General features: G+C 43.0%; 1 protein-coding gene across 8 annotated transcripts in view; it reads right to left on the bottom strand.

The window, feature by feature from the left end:
* The window catches only part of PIKFYVE (phosphoinositide kinase, FYVE-type zinc finger containing), a 63,529-nt gene extending 36,615 nt beyond the window's left edge, over positions 1–26,914 (bottom strand). Inside the window, exons 1-12 of one of the 8 annotated variants that reach the window (XM_064434249.1) lie at positions 26,808–26,914; positions 23,572–23,753; positions 21,909–22,088; positions 16,658–16,776; positions 13,811–13,982; positions 12,904–13,111; positions 10,437–10,526; positions 7,333–7,471; positions 4,590–4,747; positions 3,676–3,787; positions 1,819–1,966; positions 1,158–1,325 (exon numbers count right to left, since the gene is read on the bottom strand). In XM_064434249.1, coding sequence (XP_064290319.1) covers positions 1,158–1,325; positions 1,819–1,966; positions 3,676–3,787; positions 4,590–4,747; positions 7,333–7,471; positions 10,437–10,526; positions 12,904–13,111; positions 13,811–13,982; positions 16,658–16,776; positions 21,909–22,088; positions 23,572–23,743 — 1,666 coding nt within the window. In that variant the 5' untranslated portion in view covers positions 23,744–23,753; positions 26,808–26,914. Of the gene's footprint in view, positions 1–1,157; positions 1,326–1,818; positions 1,967–3,675; positions 3,788–4,589; positions 4,748–7,332; positions 7,472–10,436; positions 10,527–12,903; positions 13,112–13,810; positions 13,983–16,657; positions 16,777–17,543; positions 17,695–21,908; positions 22,089–23,571; positions 23,754–24,800; positions 25,333–25,371; positions 25,597–26,126; positions 26,152–26,211; positions 26,552–26,807 lie in introns of those variants that run through there. The other 7 variants (XM_064434252.1, XM_064434248.1, XM_064434250.1 and 4 more) reach the window with 7 other exon arrangements.
* Between the last annotated feature and the right edge of the window lie 71 nt (positions 26,915–26,985).

Below are 26,985 nucleotides of genomic sequence, written 5' to 3'. Positions count from 1 at the left end.
TACTTTTGGCCATTAACAAAAGGTGACTACAGTACGCATCAATAAATGTCCCCTCTCATTTGTCTCATTCTGCCCGACATGTCTAGCACACTTGGGAAGTCAGCTATGATCACTTCTCCTCCCGCACTGCCTTCAGAGACCATTTCAGTTTCAGAATATGCAAGCTTAAGGCTGTGTTCCATTCTGATTCATAGCAACATGAGATCTGCTAGACTTCATTGAAGAATGAATTAATTAGGAGTGCAAATTATTTAACATTGGATCATCTTTTAAAGTCAGAAACACTGAAAGGATGGCGTGAAACAATAATTAAGAAACTACTTAGAAGCCGCCATAGAAACAAGTCTACAAAGCTGATGTAACCTTTTGTAAGGAAGCAGAGCAAAGGCACCCACTACTACCCAACATGTAAAGCAACTAAAATATAGTAGACCCAAGCCAGTGGCAAGCCCCAGTTTCAGACAGGCCTTGAATCATTTAGAGAATGCAGTTGTCAACATGCAGGCACATTATTTCTTCCATAAGGATGTTGCTTATAGAGTCTTTAAATTTAGTACTTCTTTAGAGGAAAATCCTTTCAAAAGCAGCCTTCAACACCAAGTATTTGATTTCTTCCTACTTAAGTGGATGATTCTTTCGAAGAAATGCTATGTATATGGATTAAGTTAGGCCTTCTTGTTTATCAGAAAGATTCTTCTGTAAAATGTAAACTTATTAAGGTATAATTTTAAGTCAGCACAGAACTCTTCCAAGGTAATCTTGTTCTTTTGTTCTCTGGGGTTTTATTTCTTGCTTGCTGTTTTAAGTTCCATCTCCAACTGTAGAGTCACGTATCAAACTGGTTTATGTGTGGATTATTTTTCCACCCCAGTTAGCCAGAACACATAGGTGGATCTGTCTATTATGCATGGGCAAGAGACTTTGCTTCAATGGCAAAGAGAAAGTCACAGGGGAAGTTACACACACTGCAGAGAAGGCATTTCAACAGGTCTGTTGAGCCTCCTCAGAGGTGAGCACATCAAAACTGCAAGCAAGTGCCAGTTAAATATCATATTTTCCCCTCTGTAAGACAGCCATGTAAGCAGTGTCCAAATGAGTCAGTAATATTAGGGCCAGCTCTCCATCATGTGCAACTCCAGCTGGTGACTACCTCGTACCTTTTTGGTCGGCAGGGTGAGGGGGCACATGTGGGTACTTGGAGTGCTTCTTGATATGGAAGTTCACGTTGTCCAGCTCCACGTTCAGGCTGATGGAGGCGGCCGAATCACTGTCCATTGTGGACTGGAAGCTGCTGACTGAAGTGCGCTTGCTAGGGCTGGCGGAGTCTTTTAGTGTTGGGTGAGGGGGAAGATACAGGGAGGAGAAGGGTTCACATGGGTATTATGAGGGTACCAGAGAGGAGAAAAATTTCTTTAATACATGAAGACCAGTGTGCAATAATACAGGAATACAGTATTTTCATAGCTTTAATCTTGTCTTCATGTGGGCATGCTGACATACTGGACATTCTTTAGTGTACTACTATATGGCCCAAATCAAGCAGAAGTCTGCCTGAGAAACAGAAGGCAGCAATTTACATGCTTCTCCTTCATTAGGAAGTATGAAGTTTTACCAGTTTCACTAAAATCAAAATACTGTATCCATTGTGAGAAAGTGGAAGACTAGACAGGCTGTAGCTCTCTTAGATCCTTACCGCCCCAAGCGCACACACAGAGACACACACAGATAAAGCAAGACATGGTTAAACTACTAGGTCCTGAAGGACTGCAGACAACAGGGGAGAAGGCACAGTGAGAACAAGACTCAGGTGAAACTTACTGGCTGAGTTGTCTTCCCCTTCATCAGCAATCTGCTCTGTGTCACTGTCATCAAACTTGATGTCTTTGAACCAGGATGGCTCGGAGTGGCCCTCTACAGAGTTCACAGAGTCACTGTCTGGAGATGGGGTTTCTGAGAACTCTGTGCTCTAGAAGACAAGGAAGAGAAAAAAATTATTAAAGTGAAGCTCTGCTGAAATATTAAGCAGCCTACCACAAATGCAGGTCAGGCATTTTAAAATCAGAGGATACTCTCAGTGGGCTGAGCCAAGTTAGTCATGGAGTTACCCCCTTTGGCATGAAATAGGAACTCTTTGGGACAAGAAACAAGTACTTCTTTACAATTCCCAGTCTCTGCCTACACTCTGCTTCTAAACAAATTGTGACTAAGGGGCACTAAAGGACAAGTTTATTATCCTGCACATTTTCTGTCATCATATCCAGTTAAGCAGCTTTGAAAGCTTGCTGTCTCCAGCCAAGGTGGGTGACAGCCTTATCCTTCACCCAGAAACCAACAGGCGCAGCTTTTGGTGGAGCCTAATTCTAAGTTACTGGAGAAATTCTTTAACTGACTAATGTAGCCCCATGAGTTTCAATCCAAGATGGACTCTAGCTGGGCCTACTATATCAAAGCAAACACTGGCTAGATTGCCAGAGAACCTGGAAACTACCTAAGTAATTTCCATCAGCCTTCCTCATGTCTCCAGGCACCTCTAAACAAAGTTATCATCATCAAGCATTTGGCTGCAGTGAGTGCAGCAAGCAACTGAGTCAACAACACCATTTCTCCAGACTCTTGTCCAGAAGAATTGAGATCAGACAGTGCTTCCAGCTGATGAGAACAAGAATTTACTTTAAACATGTAACATAAGCACCTTACAAATAGGGATGCATAGGGATACAAATAGGGACTTGCTAGTTAAAGGCAAGCTTTTACCAGGACACTGAGACAGCTGACTAGCTGAGATATCAGATGAGCCCCAGGGAAGTCATGTAACTGTGTCCATATGACTGAAATGCATGAGGAAGACAAATGCTATTGGCTGCAAGCTTTCTGTCTGAAGCCCATGGGACAGCTAAGGCATTCGTCATTCTAAGAAGCTGAAGAACATGAAAGGCTCTCAACTGAAACAATGTTTTCAGTAAAGAGAGCCGACAGAGCTATCTTGTTCAAGCTAAAAACCCCAATATAATCTCTTAGGCCAGTGACTGCTCTTAGCCCTCAGTAGGTTTGATTCCAGTGAAGCACAGCAGGACAGAATCTCTGGTCACTACTTCCTGCCTCCCCTCAGGTAACTAGCCCTGTTTGGGAGGCATGAAAAGACCCCATCCCAAACTTGGATCATGTGGCTAAGGTACTGAATTCCTTATTACTCCAACACTGGAGATCAGAAGAAGGATACCAATACAATATATCTAAAATATCCACTTGGAATTTTTTTTAAGGAATTTTGAAACAGAAGATCACCATTGTGTTTCCATCACCAGAAAGTGCACATAGATTCTAAATTCTGCACATGACAAAACAGCTGCCACAGGCACAGACTGTGCCACCTTGAGGCCTCTGTGGAAGATGTCCACTACGAGAGGCCTGGCTCTGAAGACCCTTTTCCTCACTATAGGCAGCACCACATGTAACATCTCATTCTCCACAGAGGACAGGCCCAAAGCTTTCTGGGCAAATGAAATATCCTCAGGCTTCAACCCACTAAGGAAAAAGGCATGGCCCCCTGCTTTCTGTGCTGGAGACCTGACATAGAAAACATACTACAGCTATTGAAAATATGATTAGAAAATATTCTAGTCAACAGCTAAATCCAAGAAGAATGGTATCTTTCAGCTTTCCTACTCCTTTTACCTGCAATGGTCTGTAGAGAGCATATTCATCTCTGAAGAGCTGATCATGATGACTGACACATTCCAGCCAACGTCCATCAACCAGTGCCTGTCCTATTGCAATGGCCTGGACCCTGGAAGTATAATAGAGATGGTTTTATAGGTTTTGCTCTGAACACCTACAGTTTATGACACAAGCACACTACAAAAGGGAAAAGTCATTTGCTATGCATTATTTGACCTGTTAGTATTCCATTCCCATTTTTACACAGACACTATTTACAACACTGTGATGAGGCAGCACAGTGTACTAATTAATGCGTGGAGATAAATAAAGAGACTGCCAGTACTCTGAACTCAGCTGAGGTGTCCAGCATATGATTAAGACATGTTTGTGCTCCTCCAGTATTGCTGAGCTATGTATACTGGTCATCTCTGAGGGAGGACTGTTGCTCTACACTTAAGAGCCATCTCAATTTTATTCCATTATCATGTAATTAAATACACAAGATTGTTTATATTCACCTACATGGTTAAGAGTCTGCCAGCTCCACTGAAAATCAAACAGCTATCAAACACTATTAGTGATCTCTGATCCCAGAGGCAGTCTTGCTCTTTGGAGTAGCAGTGAACACTTTAGGACAATTTTTGTAATGCACGCACTGTTCTCCGTGTGAGTGACACTTGTCCCACAGCTACCTCCCATACTGGTTTCCAAACCAGAGAGCCTCCTGTGCCCTGTTGTTTGGGGGCACATGGAGTCAGAATGGAACCTGTTCTGGCGTAGGCAGTAAAGGGAAGACTGGAGTTTTCTCTCTCATCTCCCTGCAAAGGGGCCTGTCTCTGCAGTCTAAGGTACCCTGCACATCAGCTCAAACTCACAACCTCCTCTCATACAGACAGAGGACACCTGTTGTCCTAGAGCATCAGGGTTACCTTGTGGTTATGTGCCCATTTCTCATGAGCCAGTTGACCAGCTCTTTTCCCACAATGCAGTTGGGATGTGTCCGCAGCCAGTAGCGATGGTCTTGAAATTCCATACCACTGTTATGATGGCAGATTTTCTTCCACAGATCTTTCAGCTGGACTGAGTCCTGAACAGGGAGATGTGCAAATTAATTACCAGTCTAATCTCAGCAATGGTTGCAAGGGCATCAACCCAGGCCTTCAGATCAGCTTCTAGATCAAAAACCCTCCATAAACAGGCACAGAATCTAAGCCATTCAGCATAACCTAGGCAAAGGTGCAAATAGAAATAGCAAATAGATAAAATCAGCTCCTTATTTCCTTCCATTCATATCCAGTTGAGAATAATAAAAAAACCAAAGTGAGAGATACAGGAGTTTTGATTAGGCAGCATTTTGTACTGCCTGCAGAATACTTATGTCCTCACTACTGCCCCCTGCACCCTACTCTTAAACTCAGGAGGGGTAAGCAAACACAGAGGACATCATCCTTGGCAACAAGGTTTTTCTATATTATCTGTGCTCAACCCAGATATTGTGAACACATTAGTCCAATATCAAAAGCAAGTACTCAACACAGCAATGTTCACTTCTAGGATACTATATCTTATTGAGGATCCAGTTTTGTATTGTCCAGCTTCTTTTATGAAGCTTTTTTAGGTACTGTTAGCTTATAAAGCTTTTTTATCCATTGTTAGCTTTGGCTACTAAGAAAAAAACGTGTATTCCTCCCAACTCAATGAACCATTTTTGAATCTGTGAATCTCTTCCCCTCACCACATGGAACACTTCAGTCTATAGCTAGAACTTATTCTGGAGGCTGCTAAACATGTGTGCCAACTCTTCTGTAGCTGTGCTCCATCCAAAATTAGCTGTCTCTCTGCACCTAGCCACTTTTGTCTTCCCATAAGTACCCTCGATTAGCACAGCACAAGCCATTATTGCAGGTGGAAACTGGGATCTGGAATTATTTTGACCAAGAAGCACACAACCCCAAGGTGCGGAGAAGAGATGCTGCAGGTCACTTTCTCAAATGCCTCATTTGTTCTATTTTTGTGTAACAGAACTTTAATTAAATTTTAACTGGTTTCAGCTCCCCAATTAACTGTCACATTATTGCATTTTCCAAAGGGTGCCCTGAGGCCCAGGAGTTATGCTCCACTTTATTGCTGGACTGGCTTTCTGCTTTCAGTTCCAGCAGTGGCTGTTCTGGGTATCCCCCTAAAACCAATGCCAGCAGCTCCCCTTCCATACCAGGTATGGAGTCAAATGGATCAGTACCAGAACATGACAGGATCACACAATTTGATGCAACTGGAGTCTCCACTGTTCAGCTGTCTTGAACTGTTGAATACAGTAAACTGAAGAAATTTGCAGAACAAAGCAAATCCTTCCAAGTCAAGGATTTTGACCTCTAGTTCACTGAAGTGTGTGCTTATCCCAGTGTACATATAACCTTCTCTACCTTTATTTCATGAACAAAGTTCATTAGTCTTCTGGATGGACTAGGTTAGGCTTTAAATTAACTCCTGACATAGGATCAACTCCACACAGTAAGGATATTAAACAGTAGGAATACATAGAAAATCTTTCATTAATTGTCTTCTGATCTTACATGAACAAAATAGTACCAGTCCTCTTCTTCCTCAAGAAAGGAAATGGACAAAAAAAAATAAAATCAAACTATGTGAAGCCAAAGAGCACTGAGAGTTGAACACCTTGTTTCAAGTTTCATCCACAGAGGTTTCAATTTCCTTTTTCCTGCATTAACATACATCTGTGAAGCAGGGTGGTATAAAGATATGCCTTGAACATGTTTCTCCCTCAGGTGTTTATCCATTTACACAGGAACTAGGAAAGGAGTTTTGCAACAGGACTTAGTGTTTCTACACCCTCAGGCACACATGAATGCATACTGCTGGCAGCAGGCAGAACCTGGTAACACAAGAATGAGCCTGATTTTAAAGTAGCAATGAGGCACAATCTCGAATCTTTCAATGTGTGAAAAACACTGCCTTCCCTTCTCTGCAACTTCTTTGCCTTATTTGTTGGAAACACTTCCCTTTCTTTCCCTCAAAGAAACAAAACAGTTTTTTACTGTTTAGAAATTTATACAGTAACTGCAACCTACAACATTGCCTCTGGGGGGAAGGAATAACAGGATTACACAGAACATGGCTGCACACAGACTTTTCTTTTAAAAATACATCATTACAACCTTCTACAAAATCTTTTACTTATTCTGCAAAAAAAGAGGGGCCAAGTTATATTTTGGCCCAGTAAGCAATAAGGGCTTTAATTTATTCATCATGGTGTAACTATTTCAAAGGAGCCATTTAAAGCTCCTGATTACGTGGCCTATGAAAGAGAAAATCTCAACTTGAAGAAACACAAAAACAGGTCACTGCATTACAGCTGCAACCACGACAGGTTTAACTCAAAAAGCCACCATACACCAACTCCACACTCAGCAAGACTAAAGTTGTAAACAATTGTATACAAAAACACCATGAAACTATGATTTATTTCAGAAAGACAGTCATGTCCAAAGCAGCCTCAATATTCTACATCTCTACTCCCCCTGGACGAGAGGTCCAGGTAAGAGTGCCTAGAGAAGAGCCTTAAAAGTCAGCAAAACACTCCTGCTGCATGACACGAGGAAGACAAACTTCACTGTCTTCCCTGAGCAAGGCAAAGAGAAGCATGAAAGGTACCAGCAGGATCTTGCGCTCATCCTCGCTGGTCTCTGCTTTCATGTGAGTGCGGGTGGCCTGGGGGCTGACCGACGTCTCGTAGGCAGGCACCATGGGTGACCCTGAGCGATCCAGAGACAGGTTAGTGATGCTGGCTGACCTGCAGGGGAACACACAACAATTCCAGTGTAAGTATTCATCATGTGGGGCTTCACCACAGCTGGCCTTCATCCTATAGCATACTAAAAACCAGCTCAAGCCTAGCACAGTTTACTCTTGTCAGTACAGACTGCTTAATGCTTCCTCCCTCGTCAAAGCAGAAGAAAGGCTCCCCAGGAAGCAAGTGTATTGCTTTGGAACTGCTAAGGTAAGTGGTAAACTTCTGTAAAGATCTAGTATGAAGCATCTGGAACTAAGTTTAGGCACATCAATTCATACATGTCTGTGTTTAACTTGACTGGGGAAGGGGTAGCATGCTGGGTAATTAGAAGCTCCAGCAGTTTGGAGAAAGACAAATGTCCTCAAGGGTGGCCAACACCCAGATCCCTGTAACAGAGCACTCAGATTTCCTCCTCCCCTTGTCCCATTTACAATTCCTTGTCCTCAGCTCTCAAACACATGGCTGAAAGCTTGCAGAGTCTGAAGCCTGAGCACTTGGTCCCCAGAGAGGCTAAACCATTTTCTGACGCTGGAGGTCACTGCAGCGGGCAATCCCCCCTGTATGGCGACACGGAGCACCCCCCTTATCTCGGCACAGCTGTTAGGAAATCTGGGCTGTGCACTCCAGCACAAACACACATTTTGCAATTATCATTGCGAAGTTAGAAATGCAAACAAGTTCCAGATACCTTCTGCTCCATTAACCCACAACTAGACCTGAGACTCTGAATAACCAGAGTGCAACTTCAACTTCTCATCATATAGCGGCAATGCAGTGTAACCTGTTAGTGCTAACAGCACTCTAAGGAGTGAGGATGGAAAACATTTCTGCATACATCAACAGGGAAACTCAAAATGCCAGTGCTGAACTGACTGAAGAGGCTTGCACCAACCTCACGAAAATATTCCTCTAGCCTTTGGAATAAAACTTTGATAACTTTGGAGAGCTTGCTAACTGGCTAACAGACATACTATAATTACCCCAAAAAATTCTCCATGGATGATGCAGCTTAGCCCAAGCATGAAAAAAGTAATGCCACCCTATTTCAGTTTTTATACTGCAGAGTTATGCACCTTAACAGAAAAGCATCCTAGTGCACAAGATGAGGCTGACATGGAAGTCCACAACTAAGCACTCCTCCCAGTTGTTTTGCAACAGCTGCCTGAACTGTGCCACATACCTGTAAGCAGCAGGGATTTCTTATTTGGGTGTAAGCAAGTTAGAACAGTGAGATTTCACATCTGTGCCTTTATCATAAACAATTATATCTGGGCCTTTATTATATATATGTATTTTAAAAACAGAGAAGGAGATTTTGCCATGGAAATGCTTATCCTTTAGAAGGACCTGCAAGGGAGCAGTTTGAACCCTGCTTGCAACATTTGACTGTTCTGCTGGGGTTTCCCCCCCTCATAAAAATGAAGACTGGGAACAAATAACACATTTCCCATCCACAGGGAAAACAAAAAGCAATATGTAGCTTCTGTTACCTGCCTCTAAAAGCACTCAACCTGCACATTTTCTGCTTCATGTCCTCTAGAAATAGGAATAGTCAAGCTTCTTACAAAGAAATGACTACAGCTGCTTTGAGAAGATCTGAAGGCTAACATCACTTAACCCAAAGCTAGCAGCTTGTCTTCCAAAGGTTCAGAATTTTTAACAGAGACATATTATACCTCAGCATTACATGAGTCCAAACAAACAAGTACTTTTGTTGACGTCATGAACAGCCAGAGCTAAAATTTAACTTGAATAAGCAATCTGGGCCTGCCAGATCAAGATTAGAACCATCCAACTACCACATGTTTGAGCAAACAGCAAAAGCCTTTTAAAATAGAGGTACATTCAAACAGGAAGAAGGAGACCATCCTCAAGGTTTCAGACATTTCTTGATGTCACAGCAGTTATTTAGCATTGGACTTTTAATTCTGGACTCCTTGCCATGTTTGCCCAATATTGATTTTTGCTGCTCGTTTATTCACCAGTATGTTACTCCCCAGGGTGAGATCTTTGGGTCTCAGATGTACAGTCAGTGTGCATCTCCTCCTAACCATTCCCATCACCCAGAAGGATAAAGGCTGCAAGCAGTCCATTCTTCAAAAGGCACACCCAGCATCCTTCCCAGCACATCCAGCATCCTTCTCAACAGAGTTCCCCTGTCTTCACTGGTCCTGCCAGATCCCTCCAAAGTGCTAAACATTGTGTATTCCTCTAACACCAATGCAAAGAAATCACTGATGTCCCAATTCCAGTTTTGAAATCTGGATTATCTTTGCTCTGTTCCTCACCTCTCTGCCTTACCTTCATTTCCTTTATTTAACCATAAGGGAAGCATGCAACCAGCACCACAGCAGAAGCACTGTGAAGTGGGAGCTGCTTTTACTTCTAATACCAGCCTATGTAGTGGGATTAAGCTGAAGTACTCACAAACTACACTAAAGCTCTCATGAACACTTTCAAGTTCATCCTAACACTCTTGCATAAAGATCTATGAAGGGACTGTAGCCTGAGGAAGCTTGGTAATTTAAACAAAATTATCCTTAATGGAAGAGCAAAGGAAGTAGATGGGGATGCATACAAACAAACAAAAACTATACCTCTGCTCCTTCTTGACCTGAGTCTTTTTGTCTCACATCACCAAGTATGTGTTACTCCTTATTCTTCAGCTTCCTCAGAACTGTACCTTTCTTAGCCACTTCCTTCCCCTCCTGTCCTCTTCACCATCACTTCTGCTTGACCAAGTCAGCAGCAAACTACAGGCCCTCAGAAGTAGTACATTTGTTAACATGAATACATACACAAATAGTTCTTCCTTACCACTCCATACGGGCAGTATGAGAGATGTCCCATTTCAGACAAGAAACAGCACTTTCAGTAAAAACAAGCCTAGAAACCCAGGCTTTACAGCAACAAGTATGCTAGGAGTGCATCTAGAACAGAAAATACTCAGCAATTATTAGTTTACCTGTTTCTAGCTGGTGACTTCCCTGCATCCTCCTGGACAGACCCAAGGCGTGCAGACAACGTGGTAGCTGAAGAGTCTGGGTGAATCAAACTGCAGGGAAAGGAGCACGACACAGATGTTTGAGATATCTGTGACATCCAGCACGTCAGAACAATTGTAATTAAAGTACAGTTAATTGTCATGTTACCTCTCACTCACACCCAAGATTGTTAAACCAACAAGGGAACAGGGAGAGCTTTCCTCATCTGCAGGCCAAAGGTATCTGCAAGACAGTGCTCCTGTCTTCTTCCAAACTTAACTCTTGAACAATACAGACTATTCCTACTTCCTGTATCATCCTGCTTTCCCACCTGCTTCCCCAATATCCCTTTCTTACACATCTTCCTTTCCTACAGGCTGCTAGTAGATGTTTTGGCACTAGATCTCTCCAGCACACCATCTTTGCAATCCAAGCAACACTATGCACAGATACTGCTAGACAGCTTTTGCCAAGACAGCCTGACAACCATCTGTAATTGTTTAACCTGATCCAAATCACCTCAGCCCTCTTTCTGTTTCCACCCCAGGAGGAAGGATAGCAAATGTTTGAGCACCATCTAAAGAAATTCCTGTTGGCAAAACTGTATCAGACATAAGCCACTACAGGCCAACTGACACAGCCACCCTGCTGTGCTCTACACAATAAATGCTCCTAGCCTGATAAATGCTCTTCATGAGAAACTGTAAGCAATGTGGCTTTGCCTGAGTAGCTGTACTTATCCAGAGTACACCACTCCTTCACTTTTAAAGGACATGGCCCTTCAAATTAGTTAAAGCAGGAACTCTGTTCCAACTGTTCAAACAGCAGAAAGGCATCTGACAAGTACATGCAGCATCAGTCTCCCTAAATGTTTCTCTCGTTGCTTTGCAGCATCTTATCTCAGATACATTATTTTGGAAAGAGAGAACTCCCAAGTTTTCTTTTGAAAAAAATTACTTCTTATGCAGAAGCCACTATTAGAACACAACTTCTGCTCCATCATGAAGCTGTGAGTTGCCAGTTCCCATTGTGACACAATTTAAATTCAGTATCTTGAGTTTAAGTATCTTAAGGTCAATCAGGAACTTACCAAACAGTATTTAGGAAAAGCACTGTAACCCACTGCAAAGTACAACAAGCACTGACGAAAATGTTAATCCTGCTAAAGCAACAATAAATCACCTAATCCCAGATCTCTCTTCCTCTCACACATAAAAGAGGTCCACATTTACTCAGTGCCTCCCAAAAAGACTGTGTTCCATTATAAAGTTATGGTTCTTTCAACAACAGGAATCATTTTGAGTTCTACAAATAAAGATATTTCTTTACATGCTCATGTCTACAGGCTGAACTGTCGCTATAAAGACACTAACAACACATCTGAAGACAAAACTAACAATATCTCAGTATTTTGTACATTTGAAGAGAAGATTCTGAGAATATCTACTTATTCTCCAGTTCAAAATTTGGTAGTATTTATCCCATGCATTGTCCCATTACCACTTTAAATGACCATAACATTAAACCAGAAGTACTTTCCTTTATTTGGGCCTAAACCTGATCATTTAAATGTTTCCAGACAGAAGCACCATATTCTGAAAAGCAACACGCAAAGCAAGAGTCAGGGCATTTTCTGAAGAGTAAATGGTTTGACAGGCTTTTTTTAATTTCATCAGAAAACTGCTATGGGGCTTATGTCACTAGCACTACCACTCAGATAGACAAAGCTACTGACTCAAGACTTCCTCAGTAGTTTCACATCTGCCTGTTCTTCTGTTTTAGGGAAATGAGCACAAATACCACACCTGATTATTTCTTCTTCCCCACAACACTAAATTAAATCAAGGTATTCCAAAAATATTTTGCATAGCACTTGAGAAGTACAGTGCTCTTTTACTCATGGTCCAAAAGTAAAGATCCCCTCATTTGAGACCAATAGGAATAAATATACTTTGAAAGGAGATTGGAGGACCTTTATAGGTCCTCTCTATTGTCCTTTCAATCCCACTTCATCTGAAACAGGTGGTTACTTCCATCACTTCTCTTTTACCTACACAGAGCGCATTTCTTATGCTCTCTTGCCCAATTTGAAACCTGACAGGTAAAGGACCAGTGTTACATTGACTTGCCTCTCAATACAGTGGTGGTTAGATGGTGCGATTTTGGTTCTGTCTTTTGAAACTCTGACTACAAAAGCCTGCTCTGTCGCTGGTACAGAATCACTGAATCAGTACATTAAAGGAAAAACTGCAAATAAATTAAAACTTCACTAGAAATGTTTCCACATTTCAACTTGAGAGAAGAATATCACAAGCAAGCACAGAATTAGATTCTTTTTACAGGAGCTGGAATGTTCAGTTTACTAGGAAACCACCAGCTTTTGTCTAGGCAGCTGTCACGCTGAGAAGAGTTGAGATTCCAGAGCTCAGCACGAAGCGTATCCTTTACCTCTGCCAGGTGAGATCCTCCTCCAGGAAGATGTTGCGGCTGGCTTTGCGGCTCCCAACCGGTGTGCGCGGCTCGCCAGGATCCAGCACGGACACAGAACACGCAGAATCCGACAGGGCATTTAAGTCTTCTCCAATGGAGTTACTGTCTGTGGAGTGTGCATAGCTTAAGGCTATTTTCCGGCAGTAAGTGCAGGCTCGGAGATCCCCTATGGAAAAGGGAACCAGAGAGGGTAAGCGAACAGGAACAAATAGTACTCTGTTCCTACAGGATCAGAGGTGTATAGTGGCGGAAACAGAAGGATTTTCTGTTTCAAAACCTCTTTGCAAGTCTAATTCTCATACCCTCTTAAAGGGCAAAACCCTGGATAATTACACACTCAGGGAATTTTTCCAAGGCAAATGATACCTAAAACAAGATCAGTGAAAGAGGAGAGACAAGAGAGACAAGGAGAGGAAGATGGAGGGAGGGAGAGAGGGAGGGAGGCAGAACACACATGCCCACTGAAATGATGGCAGAACAACAGTCAGTCAGATATGACACACCAGCTGATGTCTAGACTTTGGTAACTGGTATTTGAAAGACTTTCCCCTGACCCTTGTGGCTTATACTTTAAAACTACTGTTACTCAAAGCAGCTTTTCCTCAAGCATACTTTATTGAACTGCACACTGTTGCTCAATAGTAGCCATATATTTTGTAGTGTGGTAAAAATTAGCAGGCATGGCATAATCCACCGTCTCTTACAGAGAAACTGGTAGAATCAGGTCCTGTGATTCTTTTTTCTTGTTTTTAAGCCCACTACAGACCTGTACAGCATTTTCTAGAAGATGCCATGATCTCAGATGCAGTAACCCAAACAGAGCTGAGCACACAGAGACTGCTGTTTCCCAGTAAATAAACCCTACCTGTGTAGCCCATGAATTTTCCAGGGATTTCCTGATTGCAGCATCGACTACAAAAGATCTGCCCACAAAGTCGACAGTGGTGCCTCCTTCGGAAAGTGGTGAATTTCTCGCTACAGTCATAACATTCTTTGCACTGGCTGTCAGGCATCCAGTACTGCTTCAAGTCACTGTCCTACAAGAGAGGACAGCAGATAAAAGCTTTTTCTTTTGTAAATCAGAAAGCATGTTTAGTAGTCATGACTCTTTGTAGACTATGCTTATGGAAAAGAAAATTTCATATATTCATATATCTGTGCACATATACACACACTCTGGCATAAAAGCACACAAAGGATTTTTCATGTGGTCATGTGGTTTTACAGGGAGTCAGAAGGCTGAACTAAGAGAATAAATCCAGTAGGACTTTGCATCCTTGATCCAAGATGGAAGCAAAGCAGAGTAAAACTATCATAGGATATGGATAGAACTCAAAAATAAGCAAATACATGAAGCAGTGATTGCTCTCCCCTCTCATTTGCCTACAGCACATGAGAGGTCGTCAACTAGCACAGTTTAAAAATGAAAAGGAAAAAAATCCACCATATATCAGTTGAAGCTGTTATCTAGGAGTAAATTAAGTTATCAGAAATTATCACTGCAGGAAGATCATTTCAACACCTAATATTAGGACATGTTTTAAAAGAATTATAGACACATGTAAAAAGTCTTATTATTTGATCAAATTCTTCAACACTTCAGTAAATAGCTGTAAAAGCCCATCCCAGATTGATTTTGTTTCAAAACTCCAGGTTAACTGCTACGTGAAGAAAACTGAAATTCACATTCAGCAGATAACAACGTACATTAAATAACAGCATTGGTATAGCCACAGGAAAAACAATCTTAAAAACAGAGTTAAAACTTCCATTGGTGTTGAAGCTATAGAGCAAGACAAAACTCTCAATTGTGATTCTGAGCACACCAGCTGCAACTCCCATGGATGGAGACAACTGCTAATGGTCACATGACAGCCCTGCCTGTGCAACACTCTTTGCTAGAGTTCAATTCCGGAAAAAAGCCTTTTCAGAGGGACTGAATACTCCAGGATTTTCTTAGGAAGAGAAACTGCTGCAAGCATTATCTCAAAACAATCAGAGAAGAGAGTAATCACACAAAAGAAAGGTGATCCCTGCTCTCGTTTTCACATAATCAAAAAAAAAAAAAAAAGGATTTATTTTTGGATATTCCCAAACTAAAGTTTGACATAGCTGCTAGACCAATTTTGAGACCAAAGGAGTTATGATCAACAACACAACACTTTCATGCTGTCCTCAGCCAAGAAAACCCACACAGAAAGAGGTTGAAGACTGCTCAAGACAGTTTAGTGTTTTAGAGTCACTAGAACTTTTTAAGATAAACACTCAGCTTTAAGCAGGGAAAGTTAGAGTGAAGAGCTTTGCCAAGGAACTGCTGAAAAGCTGCAGGGGATGCCATATAACAGTTTTTGTTACAATTCTGCGCGACAAGCCAGGTCTCTGGATCTACCACATAGAGAGGGGCTGTTCCAAACACCAGTGCTGTGCCCCACTTGCATGTGACCCAGTCACTGCTGGTCACAACTCCCAACTCTCTGTCCTCCTTGCAGGCTGTTCTTGTCATGAGGGAGGGTTCAAAACAGAAGTTTGGCCTGCCTTAGTAGCAGAGGCTCATTAGAAAAGCACCTTCTAGAATCTGACACAAGCTTTCTACAAAAGTAAAGAGCTCTCCTGTAGAGACAGGCCAAGCCCACAGCAAGAACAAAGTGCTGCCTGAAGTGACTCAAGCAAAACATGACTGCAGTCAAAGGCAGTGATGCATTACCTTTTTTACAGAAGTTAGCATGCTGACAACTAACAGACTGTTTCCAGAAGACCTGGCCATCTTCATTTACTGCTGTATCCTGTCTGTTTCAGCACTCCTCCAGTAGCTTCAAATACATCCGAAAATCTCTAGGGCCTTCAGAAGTTGCCACAAACTGAAATATTAGTAAGGGGCATACTCAATGCCCTGCTCACTGCAATGAAAGGCTTCTGCTTCATTTTCAAAAATCTTGCCCTTTCTATCAAAGCAAGATTATTCTTACAAGCAGAACAGTGCTGGAAACTAAGTTTACTTAAAGTCTACCTATAAAAGCTATCAAGCCAAAAGCAGTTTCCTTCCTCTACCAGTTTTTAACTAAATGTACTTTTGCCTGTTCATATCTTGCCCACAGACACAGCTATTTATATCATCACTTATAAATAGGTGTGGATTCTTCCCTCAACTAGAGCTTCGTCTTAAAGGTATGGTCCAACTCAGCAGATGGAGATGAAATCAGCAAATCAGTAGCAACCACCAGACTCTTGTATACAACCAAAACTGATTAATGGGGCACACCTTTCAAGCAAATATTGCTGACCAATCAGTACCACAGTAAGTAGCAGATCTAAACCACTCCAAGAATTCTCATTCCTATTTGTGACAGTTAATGTGTTTCACCCGCGCTTGGTTGGCTTTCTAGGGAGAAAACTATCAGGGATTTTTTTACTAGATGGGGTAACAAATAAGTGGGAAGGAGTCTAAAAAGAGAGCATCTGGTCCAAGCACAAGAAGCTAAGTAAACACAATGATTCACTCCCCCAATACGACAGATGTTTGGCAAGTCAAAAGTCAGCACCAAATGAAATTGTTTCCCCTGCATTCACACAATGCTTTTTGAGTTTATTCACTCATCCTTCAAACATCCAGAAAAAAAATCCCCATGATGTATCTAAAAACAAAGCTCAGAAAAGTCCAGTAAAGAGTTAATTTCCTAGATGGTTTGGCCCACAAATCCTTCTAAAGAAGTACCTGGCTCTTGCCCTCCATGATTTCTTTGAGGCGTTTTAAAACAGTGCTGAGGCTCCTTAACTGAACTGCAGTTCGAGGATCATGACCTCCGAGAGGTGGTTCTACTTTCCTTCGATTGTCTGGAAGGGAAGAGACAGCAATATTCATTTCTTCTATGATACATCAACATTCACAACACAACGCCCCACTGGAGGGAAAAACATTCACGTGTATATATACATTTTACAAAGCTACAATGTGTATGGCTCCTTGCCCTTGATGCCAGATAGTTTGCTTCGACTGACATTTTAAATACCACCCTCTGTGTTTACAAGAAGCCATTTAAGTTCTCTGAGAATGAAAACATCTTTCAAACAAGTGATTTTCAACCTACTAGATGAAGCTTGTAGTAGTCTGTTACAAAGCACTGAGGCATCATTTTAAAATGCCCTCTAGGATACTAATACTTGCAAAATAATTGCTACAATATACTACTCCTAGAATGAATGTGCATAAGTCAATGCTTTGACCTGAACTTATTTATAAACTACTACAGCAAAAAATCAGGACTCCATTGTTCAGTTCCTATTAAAAACAGTAATTCAGATGTTCACATTTTTGAGCAGTTTGGGTTTTTTTTGTTTGGTTTGTTTTTTTTCTAACAAAAACAACAGGTTGTTGAGAACTTGCACAATCATTCTTGATTAACTATAGCAAAGAGACTTCCTGAATAAAAATGCAATGCAGCTAATTTATTTTACTTTGAAGAATGCTGAACAAACTACAAATAGGCTCCTTCTCTCCAGGAAGATTTCAAATCACAGCTCTCTATTTACCTAAACACTTAAACATTTTCAGAGTCTCTTTCCCAGATTAATAACTTTCTGAATAATTTAAAGTTTCTTACCAGCTTCGTTGCTCTCCATCTGACTAGTGTTTTATGTAGCTCGCCCCCAGTACAGGAAGAGCAGACATGGCTGCTGTGTTTACTGCCTGAGCTGTCCCTGATGTCAGCAGGAATGCTGACAGCTCTGCCTGCAGCCCGTTAACTGTTGCTGGGCAGTAACTGCTACACTACTGCTTCGTGTGCAGCAGACCAAAACCCTCCCTTAATGTGACTGAAACTGTGGGATTCCATGCCTCCTCTTCAGCTTCTTAGGAGGCACTTTTAGTCAGTCAGCCCACACTTTGCTGCTATGCACAAAGAATGCACAGCACTTTCCTTTTTAAGAAAATAAACCATTTCTGTAACCCACCACTTGGAATGGATTTCTTTTTAAAAATCAAACAGACTTTTGAGCAGTACAAGATTCAGTATTCTAGGGTGACTAAGGGGACCTTCGTATTTCAGGAAGACATTGATAATACCAGAGAAACCTCTGGCTCCTCCTTACTTCTATCACAAGATCTGTGCTGCGTTTACTTCCTGGTACTTCCTCTGAATTCAAGAGTACCTCCTTTCCAGGAATGTTGCTTCCAGTTCAAATAATTATCAGATCTAGTGCCTAACTACCAATAAATCTTGTCAAGCAAGTGACTTCCAAAAACAAACATACTGAGGAAATGCCACAGGTTCTGGTTAGTTAACTGCCCTTTTCTCTGTTCCATAAAACAATGTCAGAATGCTGTCACCCACGTAAGAAAAAGTATTCCATCAGCAGTAGCAGCACATGGCCAACCTGTTTATACTAGAGAAGCTGACTGATACTCAGATTAAAATTCAGCTGGTTCTTTTCCTTCTCAATAATGAGATTTCTCCCTTTCTGAGGAAAAACACTGTATAGCAAGTGTAAGTAAGAAGTGATCATTCCTGCAGTAAACACTGTTTAAAACACCATCCTTCAAAAAGAATTCCCAGGTATCAATCTTAGGTTAACTCTTACCCCTGATCCAAACTGCATTATTATAAGTTAAAAATTAACTTCTACAGCTAAAAAAAAAGAAAAAAAAAGGTAATCTATTTCAACAGTAAACATCATGTTTCCTATATGCATTTATGGTTGCTGATCCTTGGTAAAACCTGTGAAAAAACCTGAAAGTATAGAAATATGTTTTCACAGTGTTTCATGACTCTACAGTATTTTAGCATTCATTTCACAGTGAATGACAAGGCAAAAACACCACAAGAACTACTTTGTTGCAACCTATAGTTTCAGTTTGTAGAACTGACCATACACTCACACAAGAGGTAGATTCAACACAGTTTCAACAATACAAAAATACCCCTGCCACAGATACTAGTTTTGCTAGTACAAAACAACACAAATTGCCTTTTAATTACTTGTTGCCACAGCATAAAATTTCATATTCAATTTCACTACCACAGTTCAAGCATCACATCTTCCTCAAATCACTGCCATAAAAGTACTGTCATGAAAATTAGGAAAACTGCCCTTAACTTCATTTTATAGCATGCATTTTCATGTTCCAAAATCTTTTTTATTAGAAAAGATCCTGTGGTAGTACTTCAGGCTCCACAATGGTTTCCAGTAACTACCACATGCTTTCCTCAGGCCTTCTTCCCCTATATGATCATTGGCCATTCCTTTGCTTCTGCTAAACTCTTTTGCCACTCCCTATTACTGCCAGTCTGCTACAATTGTCTAGCATTAACAGCATTATCCTGCATGACAGGGGAACAAGCTAGAAGTGCTTTTACTACCCATGCTCCTTCTGCAGCAGTCAGCATTTCCAGTTCTCCTTAAACAGGATTTGCAAGCTGTGACATTATCTCAGTGACAATAGGCTCATTGTTGGACTATTTTGGTTCAATCCAGCACCTTGAAAGCCTTCATCTGACAGCAGTCCAACACAACCAGCACACGATGATGCAACAGAGTACCCAAGAGAGAGGCCACAGGAGCCACTGCAGAGCCCCAGCACTGGTTCTTCAGCCACACAACCCTCAGAGCATCTCTGACATGAGCCAGGCATCCAATAGCTCCTCCTATTTTCACAGAATCCAGTAAGGAGCTGTTATAACATTTTTGTGTCAGCAGTCCTGAAGGGAAGCACAGAACTGAAACCCTACATAACTGCTTCCAGACAGTGTCCTCCAAGAGCCACCATCCCTCCATGCTGTTCTGCACTTGCAGCTGTCAGACAGCACAGTCCCCAGGCAATGGCATGTGCCGCACAGACACTACAAGCTAAAGGACAAATGAGGGGTGAGGGTCAGCATCTTCAGGAGCAATTTCATTTTATCACTATTTAGAGGCACCAGAAGCAACCTTTTATTTATGTGTTCCTTTCAGTTTGCTTAACATGATACATTATTTAAGATCAAATAGGCGAGAGACCTTTGTGAAGTGCTTATGTATTTTCCTGCCTACACTTGCCCATGTTATTAAATATCTAAGTAATGGCAAAGCCTAGAGAGACATTTACAGGCCTGTGGATACAGGGCTACAAGAAAACTTAACTCAATTGGACACCTCTCTGTCACTGAAGTCAGTGGGTGACCCAATTTACCAATCTGGATGTTTAAGTAAATCCCATCACTTACTTTCCTGCTTTTCACCATTTAGATAGGATAATAATTTCTAAGATTATTTGTGCAGGCCAGCATCAGCTGCAATAGCAAAAATAAAATTCTCTGCTACTCCAAGAAAATCCTCAAAGACCTAATTATTCAGCACCACTTAAGGTTGAAAACAGAAAGAAAAATAATTTTCTAAAGTTTGCTTCAAAAAACCCAGTACCTGACTTTTAGAGAAGGAAAATACAAGTATTTTTCCCCCTCTTCAAATAAAGTGAGATGGCCTAAAACACTCCCCCAAACCTTCTCACTAATCCAGTACACTTTTAGATGTGTTACACAGAGCTCATGTTTGTTACAGCACCAAGGTTGTTTGAGAGAAAATACTCAACAGCAAGTCAGGCTGCTCAGCACACGGCACCACAGAAATCTCTTCCAAAAGTGAGCAGCAACTCCTGCTTGTCCTAACTTTACTTCTTTACAGGCTAATTCATTATGACATTTTTCTAAGCATACTTGCATCCAAACCCAGAGATATGAATGGAGGTCCTGAAAAAGAGCTGGAATAATACAGAAACAGTTCCTCCCACACACTTTAAACTAAATCTTATTCCCTGGCTGCCTAATCTCGGAGGAAGTCAAACAGCAAGATTACTTTTGTCTTCTGAGTATCAAACAACATACTTCACCTGAAGGCTTCTAACATCTAATCCCCAGGCAATTTCCAAGTGATTTACAAGAGGTACCAAGTAAAAGTAAATTGGCTTATCAGCCAAGAGCATGTGGCTGGTTTTGAGACATTTGAAAAAATTCTTTAAGAAAGAGATCAAGCAAAAAACCAAAAACCCCTAATTAATTAATTAATTAACCGCCTTAATTGGTGCATTGGAAGAAGTACAGCTAAAAAGATCAAATACTACCAGAGGGCAAGGAGGGAGATGATGAACATGTTTAACTAAGCACGCAAATGACTTAGGTAAAAATGCTAGCTCTCTCTACTAGACTTTTGCCTGGCTACCAAAACTACATGTCTTCCTGAAAATCCCAGACACATTAACAACATTTAGATCTGATTTGTTTGCACTAGGTACCACACTCTTCGAAATACTGCCTTGCACAAGACTGTTTCCCAGTTTAGCAGTTTCCTCAAGGCTATCATCAACAGCCAACAGTAACCAGTCAGAACTCAAGAGGGACTTCCTAGCCCTTTCATATCAAAGCCATTACACAGTTGGACCTTTGAAATTACAATCAATCCACATACCAGCTAAAAGATTCACTACAGAATCTGACAATAGTTTAGGCAGGATTGAAAAAAAAAATCTGAAGCATAACTTCCTATTCAATTCTCCTTGAAACAACTACAAGCAAAAACCTTCATTTACAACTCCCTTGAAGACCCAAACACCAAATCCATCCAGACTAAGCACTAAAGTTAGAGTTAGCATGCGTATGTTAAGAAACCGCAGTATCTCAAGACAAAGCAGAAATGCTCAGGATCAAAGTTCAGGTGACTTTAAAACACTGGATGTGTTTTGGCAGCCTCTTCTGTTTCAGACTGTTTTCAAATTAAAAGAGCAGAGCCCCAACAAGAAGTTGTCTTGCTGGAACACCAAGAAGGGTGGAGGGTTACGAGGTTAAAGTGCAACCTCACTAACAGAAGCAGTGTAGCCTGATACTAAATTCTGCTATGAATCTAGACACTCAGTGAGCCTTTGTTCACATCCTTCCACCTCACCCCGAAGCATCCTGGCTAGTGCAACATTGCCTTATAGAACAAAGAGCTGGAATTACCCAGAGTTGCAGAAGATCTTCTTTGCAGCTCACCACTCAGTTGTTTTTTGTAAGGAATCGGTGATCTCAGAGACTGAGCCCTCGTGGGATGCTGAGGACTGGACCAGCCACCACTCAGTGCTTGTGGATCACTCTGTCCTGCCTCTGCTCTCTCTGCTGGGGATGAAAGCCTGCCATCATCTAGAGTTGACAAAAAGCAAGAAACCACCTGTTCAGACATGATAAAGAAAACCAGTAGTACATGCAAAGCTAAGGTTAAAAAAACTCTCACAAATAGCTCTTTCGGATCATGATTAAAGAAAATAAATGAATTTTTAGTTTTAGAAGTACTACACACATCATAGAAACAGGATAGTAGGCTGTCTTCAAGGCTCAGGCTATTTCAGAAATTCCCCAATGTGAAAAGTGTCAAAAAAATCCCTGGTGCATTATTTGTGAATATGAATGTGAATAATTCTTGCTAAATAGAATAGCTACACTTGACTATCAGCTTCTGCCTTGAAAAGAGATTTTCAGTTATTTTACAAGCCAGTACTGAGGTTACAGTGAAGTTGCCACAGCCTTTAATTTCCATCAGCAGATCAAGTACAGACAGGTTCTCATTGATTCCAGTAAGATGCACATTTCATGTATTGTTTCAAGGTTGTTTTCCCATTCACTTAACAAAGACATTGCTGACTCCAGCTACATTTGTCAGAAGAAAAAACAAGTGAAGCCAATATTGACCACACTTTATGCTACTTTCAATAAATTAGCAATGATGGGTACTACTCTAGTATGCAAACTAATAGCAGTCATACCAAGCAATTATTTTTCATTCTGCATAAGAAGAGTCTGAACAGATCAGTTATATAAAAAGCTGTTTGGCTCTTTTCCCCCAGCTCAGACACTGCTGAAGTATGCTTAACAAAGCTGGATAATGAACAGACTAAACAAAAGCAGCTGACCAGTGTGCCATCTCCAGCAAAGGGATACACAGACTTTGCACAAAATCCAGGTGCATTCATTCACCATTCTTTGCAGGATCTTTCTTTGAAACAAAAAGGAACTCACACAGTTCTTTCAGAGTTTGCCCACTGAGAACCTATTTAATGACACATGCAGCACAAAGGCCAAAATCACGTAATACTTTTTAATATACAAAACTTTCACAACACTTCAGACTTCTTGATGGGGAACACCTAAGCCATGCAAATTAAGTGTGGACCTCCTGCTTTATTGCAGGTCAGCTGTCACCCAGCTGCAGGTACGAGATGCACAGGAAGGTGAGAGGTGGATGAAGTCTGAAGTAAGAACTTGCACTGGAAGGACAAGCACACATTTTGTTCATACAGGCTGGCAGAGGGTTACTCCTACTTTCAGCCCAAAAAAAAAAATCATACAGGCAAAGGAAATTCTGATGTCAAGCTAAGAATCTATACAATACTACCTGCTAACTGGCTTGCCCTTGACTTTCATGGGCAGCTACAGATTTCCAGCTGCAAGACACTGGCTATCTTCTCTCATAATAAAGCTCTCCTCCATCACCCAAAAGCCAGATGTGACATCCCTCACAAAAGAGCTGACATCAGCCCTTTGACATTATGCTTCTATGTTCAGAGGTGTTTTTACAAGCAGCAAACAGCACACACAAGCCATGCCCACACATCCCCCCAGCACTCACCTTTGCTGAAACGGAAGAGATTTACAAAAGAACTGTAAGCTGATTTAAAAGGAGGCTCATCCTGGTCAGGAGTCAGAGGTTTGAAGTGAGTGAGATGAGATGGACTGCTGGGAGAACGAGGTAGATCACTGGTAGAGTCCAGTGTGGGAGAGCGTTTGTCATCTGCAGCCATTTCAGGTGCCCTGGAAAGAGGTCAGCAACACACATTACACAAGGGGTGGTGAAACAGAACCTCCTCAGTCTTCTGAGCAGGAGATGTCTCATTAGATCCCAGAGAACAGACATTCACCCAGCTGACCACAGGCACCTGCTATTAGCACAGATCCAGAATGCCAGAGGAGCCCATGGCCCCTGCCCAGCCACTGACAAGAGAGCAGCACCTCTGCAGAGTGTAATTCAGAGTGCCCAGTTAAACATCCAGAGCAACAAAATAAACAACCACTACACTGATGACACACTGCAGGAGAGGTTTATGAGCACCCAAAGTTTTCAAATGGAGACTCTGCAGGCATATCAAAGAAGTTTTAATTCTGACAGCTTTTCTCCTAATGTGAGTTCTGCAGCCTTTGTAACAAAACTGAAAACAGGCATGCCTGAGCAAGCACAAGGCAGACTTGTTGTTTAGCCAGGTTACCTTCAGAATGAACTACAGAAAAAAAACGGGACTGAAGGATTAATTTTGATGGGAAGCTGTTTCCCTCCCCTCTACATTACAATGCAGGCCCTTGTGCAAGTTACCAGGGAAGCAACCCAAACTGTGATCTACTTGTCAAATCTAATACCTTCAAGCATCCTCGTCTCCTAGAGCAGCCCCAGTTAGGAAAAATAAACAAAAACCCCAAACCACTTTCTGTATTAGGAGAAGCCATACTTGTAAACCCTACTTTCTGTGTACCAAAGCTGTCATACAGCCAAGAGTCATACTTTTCCCCAACCCACACTCTTTAAGCTGATCAGACACCCAATTTCTTTCACAACACCTCACTCAGCCTGCATTTCTAGCCTGCTAGGCTAAGGTGCTTACTACTTTCATCTTTGTTTAAGACAGATTTAGTGAAACATTTGAGAGTAGGAACATAGGGAGCTGATGGAGCCTATGAGTGATAGCTGATTTTTACCTGTGCCAAGGATCAAAACCCCTTATGAACCTACCACCTGCTTAGCAGCTGATACCCACTTCTTCATGAAATAACGATTTCCAGTTCCCACAATTTCTCCCTAGAACTTACAGGCATATACTGCTGACTAGAATATATTCTTCCAAGTTCCAAGAAGCTACCCTGAAAGAAATTTGTGCAGTCCAGAGAAAATCAAGATAATCAGCAGGTGACACTGAAAGTGCTAACAAGCAGCTTGTGTGGCAAGTTTTGACTTTTCCTACAAAGGATGCCAAGAAGATGTATCTGCAAGTCATTCACATGACTTCTCAGTGGACTTCTGCTTGTTGCTCTGTACAGTAAGCACCTTCAGCTCAGAGCTTCTTTTGCTATTCACATGTCCTCAGGAAAGAAAGAAGAGAGGCATCCTTTACTGAGTTTCAAGAGAAACTTTGTTCAGATTCGTTATGTAAGGCTGAGTCTTAGCCTTCCACATCCCTCTGCACTGCAAATCAGGGTATGTTGCTTTGTTGTTCATTTCACCAGTATTATTCAAACAGGTGACTTGAATGTACTTAAACACCAGAGTTCATGGAACATTTTCCTTGAAACACACTCTTCAAGTAAATTTGGAATTGCTTATTCAATATTAAGGCAACTAATAGTTTGCTTTTTAAATGCTGAACATAAAACAAGGGTGTACCTTCACACACACCACCACATTAAAAATCGCACTATGAAGTTTTGGAGGAAGCTATGTTCCAATTTCAGCAACTGACTATAGCCTGGTAAGATAAGAGGTGAATGTGCATTAAATGTGTATATATATGTGTATAGATACATCGATAGATAGATATATGTATATATATGTGATTATAGAAAAGCTTGCACTTTAAGGGGGTAAAAACCCATAATAACTGCTTCTGTCACAGCAGTATTGGTATAATTAAAACTATTAAAAAGAATAGCATTATACCTAGACCTAGCATTAGCTCCAGAAACACCAAGATTTTCTGTGCTGTACAGCACAGTAGCTGTGGGATCCATTGGCCTTTCTATGCTTTAGCTGTCCCACTAAAGGGACTCCCCCCATGCCACCACAAGAAACCAAGAAACAGTCATTTTTTTGTATAACATGGGAAAGGGGAAAGCAAGGTGCACATATCGGTCAACAAGCAGAAAACCAGAGTGCATTCCTCGCAGGACCCACAGCCACGGGAATGTATCTAAAGCCACGGGAAGCTGCAGCTTCAGCAACCGACACAGTCCGGAGCGCGAGGGTGCGCCTCGCCCCGCACAGGCCCCGCCGTTCCGCCGGGCAGCGCGGGCACAGCGCGGCCCCGCGGCAGTGACCCAGCCGCCCAGCGCCGGGAGGCTCGGCCGCTGCTGCCCGCACCCGCCAGCGCCCCGGGCCGCGCAGCACACAGCCCGCCCGCACAGCGCCCGCCATCCACACACAGCTGCGCGGCTGACGCTTCCCTCCAGCCTCCGCGCCCGGCACACCGCCGCCTTCCCCCGCCCGGGACGGCAGACCGGGGATCACCTGCGGGCGCGGCGGGCAGCAACCCGCGGAGAGCGGCCGCCGGGCGCGGGCAGCCCGGAGCAGGCCGGCGGAGCAGGCCGGCGGCGCGGCCCTGGCGGCGCTCACCTGCTGCCCGTGCCCGTGCCGCTGCCGGTGCTGGGGCGGCGCCGCCGCCCTGCCCTCCCCGCCCGGCCCGCCAGCCCCGACCAGCCGCCCGCCGACCGCGCCGCTCCCGCCCAGGCATCGCCAATCGAAGCTCCGCGCACTCCACCCGCCGGCAGCGCCCGGCCCCGCCCCGCGGCCCTTCCCGGTGCTCCGGCCGGGCGCGGCACGCCCGGGCTGCTGCCTCGGGAGCTGCTGGCAGTGCGGCGTGTCCCGCGGGAACTGGGAGTGCACCCTATTTCATTAATATTCCTTCTCTTCTACTCCCGCCCCGACGTTCCTCCCTGGCCACTCTCCCCGCCTCGCCCCAGAGCCATAGAGGTGCCCACTGCTGCCCTCGGGGCCGTGCTGTCGACACCGCCGCCCCAGCGCCAGCGGACGAGCCCGTGCCCGCTGTGGGCGCCGTATCCCTGGGCTGGGCTGCGGCGCTCTCCCGAGCCCCAGCGGGCACTCACTGCGCGGGGCCGCCGGAGCGCGGAACGGGCCCGGCCCGGAACGGCAGCCGCGCGCTCCGAGCTGCCGCGGGCCCCTCGCACGGGGGCACCGGCGCGCGAGACCGGGGCGGCCCCGGCTGCTGGCCCCGCGCCAGCCTCGCGCCCCCTAGTGGCCTCGCGCCGCCGCCGCGGGGAGGGG

Source organism: Passer domesticus, chromosome 10 (genome assembly GCF_036417665.1).
Source record: "Passer domesticus isolate bPasDom1 chromosome 10, bPasDom1.hap1, whole genome shotgun sequence".
Taxonomy (NCBI): Eukaryota; Metazoa; Chordata; class Aves; order Passeriformes; family Passeridae; genus Passer; species Passer domesticus.
Note: the sequence above shows the minus strand (reverse complement) of the source record. Positions and strands in the feature narration are given on the sequence as shown.